The sequence below is a fragment of the Monopterus albus genome, unplaced genomic scaffold (assembly GCF_001952655.1).
Source record: "Monopterus albus unplaced genomic scaffold, M_albus_1.0 scaffold113.1, whole genome shotgun sequence".
Lineage (NCBI taxonomy): Eukaryota > Metazoa > Chordata > Actinopteri > Synbranchiformes > Synbranchidae > Monopterus > Monopterus albus.
In genome coordinates, this window is record NW_018127993.1 from 817,749 (window position 1) to 829,597 (window position 11,849).

The 11,849-nt window shown below is 43.0% G+C and overlaps 1 protein-coding gene across 1 annotated transcript in view; it reads right to left on the reverse strand.

Annotated features, from left to right (window-relative positions):
• The window catches only part of LOC109966524 (adhesion G protein-coupled receptor L3), a 202,435-nt gene that overhangs the window by 130,595 nt on the left and 59,991 nt on the right, over positions 1–11,849 (reverse strand). Inside the window, 1 exon segment of the mRNA XM_020611408.1 lies at positions 10,155–10,375. Within this exon segment, the coding sequence (XP_020467064.1) occupies positions 10,155–10,209 (55 nt within the window). The 5' untranslated portion in view covers positions 10,210–10,375.

Here is an 11,849-nt window from a genome sequence, read left to right on the forward strand (position 1 = left end):
GCAGATAAAATTATTTTTAGGTGAGTTCAACTAGATAAAATGAAAATCTGCTGCAAATAATTAATCAACTAACAGCTGGCTATTATATTAGAATTATAAAGACTGTCTGTATCTGTACTTAACTGCAATCTGCTTCTTTTGTTATCTCCTCCATGGTTTGTTTTGTTTATTCCAGTCTGTGTGTGCATATGCCCAATTTAATACATTATGCATTGTGGGGTCGTTGCTATCCGGCGCATATACACCTGGGCACACACAACAGGACGGTGCTGAGGGATGGCCCCCTGCTTGCTCTGTTGCACTTCCTCCTCGCTGAGCTACAACGTCACTAGTAGGGTGCAGCACCGATTCAGTCTTACAGTATGACAATCCTCTCCCCGCACCCGAGCCACATCACAGACCGTCGTGATGGCCCCAGAATGCACGTTCCAGCTAAAGGAGTTGGAGGGGCCACTGTGATTGAGGAGATAACTAGCATGAAGTGAAGGTCAACTGCCAGTTGAAGCAAAAGAAACAGGATAGAGGGAAAGGAATATGTTGGTCAAACTGCAGCAAAGGTGGCTTTGTGAAGAGAGAAAAAGTTTGAGGAAAAGTGAGGAGATGAAAGCAGGCAGACAAGGTGTTGGAGACAGAACCCTGATGGTGGAGATGCTAGTAAAATAAAAAAGTGACTGGTGGACCAGAGTGAAACCATATCATTCCACATGTATATAATCGCAGCAGTACTTCTAAAAGGTTTACACCTGAGACACAGCTATGATGATCTCCTATGATCGTATCTTCTTCTGTAAACAAGAGGTATCAGGCGAGACGTAAGCAACATGTAGTCACGCTCATGTAATGAAATCATCTGACATCAGCTCTAAACATGTTGCACAACAAGCGGGAGAAGGCGGAAAGAGGAAGGTGCTCGGCAAAACATGCCATACAGGATTTCACATACAATATCATATTGAGACTGAGCCTGCACCTGAAAAGCAACTCATTTATGTGGTAAATCTGTTATTGAATTCCATGAATACAGCAAGGGGTTGACGGGGTGTAATTATTTGGCTTAGTTCGCTAAAATAATGTGGAAAAACTAAGTCACGGTTTATGTCAGTGATTCCCAGCCTGAGGGTGCGTACACAGGACAGGTCACAAATTTTAGCAGTCACAAAATGATTAACAGGGTAAGAAGAGAAAAGGAACGGCTTCGTCAGCTTTAACAGTTTTATCCTCTTAAGGAAAAATGATTCAAATGAAACCGTGTCAGAAGGGAAAAATCACCCTTTGGCAAAACTTCTCAAACTCAGTGACATGAGCAATGTGTCACAAGGGTTTGCATTGCATCATTTTAGGTGATGTAAACTGTTAGTGTAATGTCGCCATTGAGGACGGAAAGGGAGAGTAGCCGCTGGCTAACTCGGACATTTTGGATAATCATTGCCAGGGGAAGTCATGGCAGATTAGCTATTAGCTGTTCATGTTTGCACTCCCTTTATGGAAATAGACAACAGTAATTCTGGTTACAGTTGATGACAGTGTGGGTATAATTTGCTTGAATTCCCCTTTGACTTATTTATGACATGACGCATGTCAAATGCCCAGCCCAGGGGTGGTCCCTGTCATCTGCTCCATGTCCCCAACACAAAATGCCCACCATTGTATGCACGGCACTAACGTGCAGCTGAGAAACATCTGCAGCAGGGCTATAAAAATGGCATGCCATAATGTCTGATGCCACTGCCTGCTGCAGAATGACATCGCTCACTCAGCTTCTCCAGTTTCAAGCCTTTCCTCAGTCCATCTCATGGCAGAGAAAGAAGTGTATTATCACAGTGAAAAAGGATCTCCTAACCCCCACCCCTCTCCTCCTGCCACCACATCAGGGGGGCAGTGATCATGGAGGCATGGCATGTGTGTGTGTGTGTGTGTGTGTGCTAGCAAGTGTTAATATGTGTGTGCAGAGTGGGAGGGAAGAGGGAGTGCACCACTGGGGAATGTGCACCTGCAATTTTTCTCATTTGACACAGTTAGTCTTTTGTATGGTCCCAGGCACAGGGAGGTGTCTGTGAAAGTTACGGCTCCTACCCTCTACCCCCGCCTCCCAAAACACACATCTTCACTCTGCTACACTGTTTTCAGTCTCCGTTTCGAACAGCCATTGTCATGAACGGGGCGATAATATGTAATAATTGGCCGGACATTCACACACACCTCACCACTGGAGAGGCATCAGACATGGCTTTGAAGCAGCTGTAGAGCCGTGCAGGAGAAGAAACAGACCACAGAGAATAAAGTCAGGAAGATGATCAAAGGATAAACATTCACATTTATGTATTCAGAATTTAGTGGCTTCTGTATTTACCTTTAGCAACATGTTGATGGGACATTTCACATTTTTTATGACTAGAGTTGCATAATACAGTCAAACAGAACATAAACAATAGACAGAGGATGTCAGAAATAAGCAAAAGCTTGGAAATTGTAGTGATGGAACCAAATATTAAACAGAGTAGGATATAATATACCAAGGAGGCAGAGGTCTGAAGACTATCAAAATAGTTTTCAAATTAATTTTCTTCTGTAATCAAATCGATCGACTGCCACAGATAGGAAAATATGGATCACATTTAATACGCCACACCCCTGGTTCAGCTTTGCCCCTTTGACCTCTGCCGTTTTCCTGTGAAACAAGGGATCCTTACCAACAGTACGTCACTTAACTTCTACGATTGTCTGACTGCTTGTGGTTTGTTGCCATGTTCTGAGCAACACAATGTTATCATAACAGATAAAAAAAAAAAAAAGATAGGAAAATATGACCCGAGTAATACAACAGAGTGATCCTCTATGCAGAGGCTCACGAGCTACTTTAGGGAGTGCATTTGGCCAGAAATCAGTGATCCATGACAACTCCTCCCATGGCTGACAGCTGTGGTGCGAGACAGAGGCCGAGCCGTGACCTCCAGGGCCCTGATACTGTACATCTGCAGAGGATGTGATGGGGCCCAATAAGGAAGATGTGTGTACTTGTGTGTGTGGAGCTTGAGATAGTACAGAAAACGGCACAGAGTGAGCGTGCCGATATCTGTGTGTGCAGTACATAAACTGTATAAACTACGGTGTATTTTCCTTTGTAAAGCACTGGGACTGTAAACTACTTGACCCTGGCATCCTTCCAAACAAGGAGGGCCACAATTTCTCTAGCTGTATCCGTTCTTTTCTCTACTCCCTCTTTATTTTATTGAGAGCGCAATTAATAAGGAAATGGAACTGCTTCCCAAAGGAGGCTGTTCCTTCACAATGGAAGCTTTCTTTTGTCAATGGCTGTATTGAATTCCCCTACAAGGCCACAGGGCCATATTGAAGGCCGTCTCCAGTATCGCCCCGCTTCCCCTACACCATCACCTCTCTATCATTCACTCCCACTCTCTCTTAACCTCAAGATCTCGTGGTCTAATCTATGCCACGGTATCATTTGATCCCCCACCCCCTCCGCTTTGCTCCAAATGCAGACTTTACAATACTTCTCATTGATTCGGGGCCAAATCGCCTCTTACTGTGCATGTTTGGTTTATTCAGCAACTGAGCAGGGTCTCGCACCATCTTAGCCATAACTGGCCCAGTTGAACTGTAATTGGAGGCAAACTGTATCTGATCTTTAGTCTTTGCTTGTGTATGAATACATTAAAATTCACTCCGATTACTTGAGTGCTACATAAGAGAGAGATCACAAAGAACAATAACTAATTAAACCTTTACACCTTTGGTTTTTCCCTTTCTTGGTCAAATAAAGTCGGTGTTACTTCTCCCTGTCCTCTGACATGTCATTTCTTCTGCTAAATGCCCCCATCTGCTTCCAGAACACTCAACAGTGACAACACCGCATCCACCAAACCAAACAGCACTATAATCAAGACTTACTGACAAAGTGGAAGCAGAGACCCAGTTGTTTAGATGCTCTCATACGGATAAATACAAATTTTAAAAGTCCGTTGGCTTCATTTGTGCCTTCTTGTTCTGATGACAGGGTGCCATTATAACAGCTTTTTTTTATCAATAGGAAGTATCAGCATATCTGAACTGGAACAAATACTGTAGAACATCCCTTTGCAACCTATTACATGCCGTTTGCTACACACAGTAAGCAGGCATCCCCAGGCTCTCAGAGAGCCTTCACTAAAACAAGATCTGAATGTCTCACTATCACCAAGCACTGGCAAAAACACTACAACCAGATCAACAGTCTCACCAATACGAAAGACAGGCTGGGATCGAGCCAGCTAGACAGTAGATAAACAGTCTTGACAGTGTATTAGCGTTTTTTTTAAAACACAGCAGTATCTTAAAGGAATCGTCTGACTCATTTCAAAATTGAGTGCAGCAAATCATTTTATTGTAATTATCCTGTTCTCATATTCACTGAAAGCCAAAATTGTAACTGAAAATGAAATTCAATTAACTGCCCAGCCACAACACACACACACACACACACACACACACAAAGACACAGACATGCATATTAAAAACTCGATATCAATCCATGTTATTAGTGACGTATTTTAAAAGGGAAGAAGCTAATCTGAATAATTAGCATAATGCGCATAGTATGGCCTTGAGGCACGTATTGCAATCATGTACTCTGCAGAAACAAATCATTATGTGGGTGGGGTCGGCGGCGGTGGGGAGACGACACGGTGGCACCACGCTTCACACATCACTGTCAACCTCACACAGGATTGTGAAATCCTTCTGGTGGAGGTAAGGAAAGCTGATAGATCTGCATGTACAGCACTGGATTGTCAAACACTGCAACATGTAATAATCTGGCCAATCTTACTGTGTCATCAGAATGCAAATACTTCACATACAGTATTATGCAAACAGCTACATGTTTGTAGACAAAATGGATTAGTTTTACAGGCGAGAGATAAACAGCACAAGTTGCTCGTATAAATCTCCCAGTGTGGCTCAGGAAGGAAACGGTAATTCATTTCACAAATTGGGTAAAGCATACAGTAAGTGGCAGCACCGTCTCTCTGTGCGGTTTCTTTTTACCCGTTCAGCTCCTCACATTCCGCCCTCACCCCAAAATTACTGCTTGACCCCTGTTATGCTGTGTGGGAAACCCTGTGGTATCGCACACCCACCATCTCTGCCCTGTGAACTGGTCTGCAGGTTTACAATTGTCTCCCCAGTCTCCAGACACCACAAACTCATATTGTATGTGCCACGTGCACGCCAACATTATGCAGCCTAATGTAAACTAACATCCACTGCCACTTGACCTTGCTGTCGATATCTGTCCTCATTAAACACCATTCAACCAGCTGCAAATCCACTTTAAACGGCATCATTCAGCGTTTTCCAAATTAGGCCGGAGCAACCAGGCTGAGTGGACGGGGAGTCTAATTCATTTATTTGGAAGATATACACAGGTCCCAGTAAGGACACCAATAAAACATGCTGAGGTATTTAACCCCACCCTGCCATTCCTAATGTTGCTGTCATTCAGTCCTCTCGGGTTGCAAGTTCTGACAGCAATTTGGCAATGTCAAGCAGTCGCTATGGATGCCATGGGCGGGCAAGGGCCATTTTTTTATTCCCCATATCAAGCAGCTATTGATTTTTCTCTCATTATAGAAGAACAAAAAAGAGAAAGGGATTTCTGAGTGCCATGCCAAATGCCACACAAAATGTTACTGAGGATGACATGGAAATGAGAACAAAGTGAATACAAAGTGAAATACATTTCAAAACTTGGGATGTTTACTTTAAATTCTGATTTAAAAAATAATATTCAAATAAGGCTGCACATCGTGGCAAAGTCAGACCTGCTAAAACTGCTACAAAACAGAGCGATGTCATTCAAATGACAGCTGTGGAGGCCACCCTTAGGGCAGGAATAAAAACAGTCTTTTTTTTTCCCACAACTGCAACACTATTATCTATTTTCAAGAAGCCTTGTGTAGCTTATGGGACAAGGAAAAAAGGGAGACAAATAAAAAAAATCTGTTACACCTAAGGCATCGTCACAGTGATCAAACTTTTATGCCAAAGTCATGTAAGAAAATTAAATAAACTTCTGTCATAAACTGCTCTGTCATCAGAATAAAATGTGTGCAAGGGAGAACTCTGTGCTCAAAAGCAACACTTTTGCTTTTAAAATCAGTTTCTTTTTTAACCATCCCTCAAACTAAGATGAATTATGTTCATCATATACAGAGCTATAATTTCATGCTACCATAAATCAAGCGCAGTGACCGTGCATTGAGGGTGCGCTAATGTCAACAAGCTGACGTTTTCCTGCCTGTTCCTGTTTAGTGCGTTTGCGGCCGTGCCTTGACATTTATTGAAGCAGTACTGTACGTGCACTGCGCTCCACATTCCGAGGCCCGGTTTGAGGGATGCTCTGTGTATTTTTAAATCCACGCTCACGTGCGTATGCCTCTTCCATTGTGAATGAGGCATTCTATCTTTCACAGGCCCCGACAGAAAAGATGAGGTTGGAAAGATGAGTGTAAAGCCAAGGTAGCAGTGTGAGAGAGAGCAGCGTCTCTCAGCCCACCACTTTAATCCAGACTGAAACATCTCAACAGCTGTTGGGTGGATTGCCATGAAATCTTGCACAGACATCTGTGGCCCACAAAGGATAAAAATTAAAACCTCTGGTGAGCCACTGTGTTTTCATCAGGTCAGTAACTTTCAGCCTTCTACCACCCATTTATATTACACCTCAAAATATACAAAAGGCCTGTTTCTTCTGAGAATTGGGCCGTACAAAGCTCGCAGTCTGTTCTTTTGTTTACATTCACCAGAATGAAACAATTCACCTGTAATTATCCCCACACTTCACCTTAATACAACCGAGACACTGTTGAAAGCTGCTCACTCAATTTAAAGTTGCATTTAAATGCATGTATAATTTACCCCTGCACAGTATCTGCCGCTGCAAATGAATGATTGACATCCACCCACTCCAAAGCCCACTTATTGTCAACGCTTCAAGAGGCATCTCGCAGACACAACAGTACCTGCCTCGGCAGGCTTCACAAAGAACTTTCTCCTGCTTTGAAATATGAGCTCAAATAAATCATCGGTTTAATTAATTAAGCAAATTAGGCAAATCTGCGGATGCCTTAGCGGATGGAGTCGGTGCCCTGGCACAAGGAGATTAATTAAGTGGATCGTGTGCGGGAACAATGAGGTTGACGTTACTGTGGAATTTAATGCACTTGTTTTGTTAGAAACAGCTAAACTTTGCATAATGGTGCTAAATACCTCGGCGTGAGCGGCAGAGGGTGTTTGAAAGGTGCACGTTGGCAGCTGGCGCTCAACTTTGCCCAAGCTCAGCAGGGGAGTGCGGTAACGTGCGACTCAAACTGAGAGAAGGGCAAAGCAACATGGACATTATATGTTCAGGGTTTCTTAGCCTATTGCAGCTTAGCCTTTCACCTGACACTGTTCTCAGAGCTACATGCATATCCTGAACAGAAGCATGAGGGACACGTCAGCCTCTTTGTATCCATCACTCATTACGTACTGAGCCCCCACCCCTAGCGGGATGATATCTGCATCCAGGCTTGATGTATGTACTAGTATCTGGCCATGAAAATACAGTATGTGCCAGACTCTACGCTTTTGTCTCACGGATCGGTCCACAAACTGTCATCCATTATAGCAGCTACGTCTCTGATTCCAGGCGGTGGTATTAAGTGGAATGAATATAAAATCCTTGCCAGTGTTCTGGGCATTGCCTTTCCATTGTGATTCACTGTTACCAAAACAATGACAGGGATGCATTCTACTTATTTTTCGACTCAGTGACAGCATCTGTGATGGAACTTTTTATTAATCTTTCAAGACTACACTTTGTAGCTACACGTACACAAGGAAATACACAGCACAACACAAACAAAAGACACATAACTCCACCCACGCTCAGCCACCATTCCCCATCGCTCCTTAAGCTCTGTTCTATCATTGCTTTTTTTATCATCCTGCTCTGACACTTGTCCAGAAATATTCCTCATTTTCTTTAGACGAGTGTAGTGTCAGACAGCTGGGTATGTGCTGACATACAAATGAAGACAAAGGGCAGGACGCTGTGCAGCTTCAATTGCAGACTCCTTGCTGACATGGTATGTGCATTTGTACGTTTCTTTTTGCACTTAGGATGTGAGTATTATATGTGAAAACTGTCATGTGAATCAACAAAACAGTGCTAGTCCTTGTGTTTGACTCATCTGTGTGTGTCTGTGCCTGACTGTATATAGACAAAAGGGAAGTAGAGACCCCCATGTAGGGCAGCAGCTCCTGGATCAGACATTTCTAACACTCTCGGGGAGAAACATGCATGTTATTATGGTGAACATTCCCACTTAAGCTTCCCCAGCTGCAGAACAATTCACTGGTAAACTCTGACCATGTCTGCTTATAGCACCAGGGTTGCGGTGGGTGTTAACAGATTTTTATTTAAATAAAATGGCTAAATTATTTACTGTGGATGTCAATCACTTCATTTAGAGTTAAACCAAGCCTGAACTGTTTAAACAGGATTCTTTTAGGGCATTAGACACGGCCCCAAACACCACAGCAACTAGAGGGTTTGTCAGTTTGCCGTCACATGTTCCTATCTGGGATCAATGTGTGATTGATTATTGGGGTATCAGTAACAAACCAGAATGATTGGTTTGAAGGACAGCGCCGATGTTTCTGCACGTTTCAGCCCATTTATGGCAAATCATGCATACACGGCTGCTGACCATTTTCCCAGTGGTTCAAACAGCTTTTGAGACTGATGAATGATTTTATCCTACATTCTCACACCACACTGGAATAAACTAAGATCATTGGCAGCCTGGAGGCGAGGAGAACGCAGTCACTGTTGCAGAAAGTTACGGTATAATGAGCATGTAATACTGCACTAATTTGAAGCATATTACATTTATGGTAAATAGGTTACAGTAAGTAAAATTATAGATTAATTCCTTCCAATGAAACTGTCTCCACTGCTTTTCTCAGACATCTGTCATCTTTGAACAACTTATCAAGCTTGTGTGACTCTAATTGTTTGAGGTTGGTTGTCCTACAGTTGCTCTCCATCCATCTCCTCCAGTCCCAAGAGGCACCTAGTAGCTTTTTGTTCACTTAAAAAAAAAATGTGCGTACGTTTGGAATCTTCCTGTTTGTATGCTTATAATATGCTGCATGCTCATTTAATAATATGAATCTATTGCTACTTGTCGGCCATTATAAACACCGATTAATCTGCAATTAGGTTAAATCGACAGATCTGCTCATGTACCGGTCGGGCTCTAAAATCCACATGTCGCCACCCTGCATGGATATCAGGCCACAAAAACAATTCAATTACTTCAAATATCCCATTAATTGTTTAACCATATCAAATTAACATTTTTATAGGCCACTGCCACTCTCACTACGTCTAAACGCTACGATTATGACCAACCACCCCCATCCACACACACACACACACACACACACACTTCCGTTAGCCCACAAACCACCCAACCACCATCACCGACTTCTTTTAATCTGAATTTAAATGACTTAATTTTGTTTGCCTCTGAAACAACCCACAGAAGGCCAAAGGGAAACGCTGCAAAACTACAGCGGCTTCCGTTTAGGAAGACATGATAAACAAAAGAACTTGCAAATTAATCTTAAGATCTTAATGTGTGAAATGATAAAAGAAGTCTCTCTTTTTCTCCTGCTGCAATCCTCGCTGGCCTAAACACACCACAAAGCCAAAGCAGTGTTAATTATTCTTTGAAAGTAATTTCACTTCATTTCCTATTGCCAGAAGAGCAAGAGATGGAGCCAGGAGGAAGAGGGACAGGTCTAAAAATAGAAAATTAAAGAAAGAAAGAGAGAAAGTCAAGAAAAAAGTGTAGAAAAGAAGTTTCACCGAGTTTAGGGAGCAAAAAACTGCTAATTAGCGAGAGACAGTTAAAACAAGACTGACAGAAAGTCAGAGGCTTTTATTGCAATTGCTTGACAGAATCTGGCACTAAAATAGCAAAATGAATTAAATTCGGATACAGCTTCAAACCACGCCAGTCACAAAATGCAAGGGGTATGTTTTCTGCTCACATCTGCAAGTTTATGTAGACAAACACACACTTGCTCTAATGAGCCAAACTCACCCAGAGCGGCTGGTGCGAAGAGGCTGGTGAGAACTAGCAGGCGTGCGGTCCACATGGCCTCCTCCTCTTACCGCCCACTGCTGAAGGTGCCAGTTGAGTTCAGTGCTCAGTCTTTTAGTGGCTAATGCCCAGCTTGGGTGCTTCCTTTATGGCACGGTTCCCTCCACTGCACCACTCCTCCCACAAGTCCTGTTGCACTGGTGCCAGGTGCTGTCCGAAATCTGTCATAGGAAAAAAAAAAAAAAGTTAGCTGAACAGAGGACTGTAAATGAATAAGGTTTTGGATTTCTACATTCTGGAAAACTTCTTCTTGGTGATTCACTCCTCAACAGGAACAATAGGAATGCGTCTTTTCCAGTAACAAACACAACAGATGGATGCACCATAGCTTTTTCATCCTTATGCGCAGTCCTTATGTCACTGTGGGTTTCAAGTTGTCATCAAGTGGCACAGTACAAGTTGTTCAGCCTCCAGTCACCCGAACTCATACCGGGTGTGATCAACCAAACGCTCAGACTGCGAACCGCAAAATGTATTTCTGGATATTCTGTTGTTGTTTGCTCATTGAAGTGTTAACTCCCCCACCTTAACCAAAAAATCACTCCCACAGAGAGACAAGGAGTGAGCGATGTAGCACACACACTTTTGGCAGGCTGCTACGCGTGTGTACGGAGGATATGTAGTGTATGTCTTAGCATGTGCATATGTGCTCCAGACGTTGTGTGTGTTTTGCCTGATGGTAATTGACATAAGAAATGTGGCGTGTTTTCCCTTTCCTGCGAGCATGTGCCATAACTTCACAGTTTGAGTTTTCGCACCTGTGAATGTAACTGCATGGCCTAAGAAACAACTACTGTGCTCACAGGCTTCTCTCCAAAACTCCAGTCAACAAAATGACTAACCAGATACATTGTGAAGAGATGAACGAGCCAGAGCTCTCCTTGACCTCCTCTAAACTCATGGGAGTGCCATCACCGGTGAAATCATCGCTGAGGTATTTCTAGTTTAAATATCATGAGCTGCAACACATGACATGATTTATATGCTGTTGATTTGTGACTGTTGTGTGAATAACAATTAGAATGTGTCCATATTAAAAAAACAAAAACAAATTATATTATAAAATTATAGAAAACATGCCTTAGGAGAATAATATAGTTTGGTTATATTTTTGTCCTTTTAGCCTTTATTTACAGTGAATCTCCAAAAGGCAGACAGGAAACAAGGGAGGCTGAGAGAGAGCACAGGAGACCTGCGACAAATGTCGGTTCCCGGATGCGATCTGACATCATCATGCACGCAGTGTGCTGCCAAGTACACGGTGCACTGCACCATAGCCACATCGGCTACGGGGCGTCCCAGAATAATCTATATTTTGATGAGATTCTCAAGACGATCTGCGTCAAACTCACATTGTGATATTACAAGTTTAGTCCGCTTTAATGATTAGGACTTCTGCCTCGACCGGTTGGGGTGAGTGGATAGAGGGGAGACCAAAGAAGAAAAGCAACAAGACACAACAATCAAACACTGATCAGGTCGATGTGGCTGGTGACTGCTCTTCAGAGACATAGAGCTCCAGGGCCAGGGCAACCTGGAGAAAGGTACAAGGAGAAAGAGAGAGGACACACTACGGGAGGGAGGAGACACAAAGTTAGTGATGTGTAATGGTGGTATATAGAAGTGTGTGTGTGT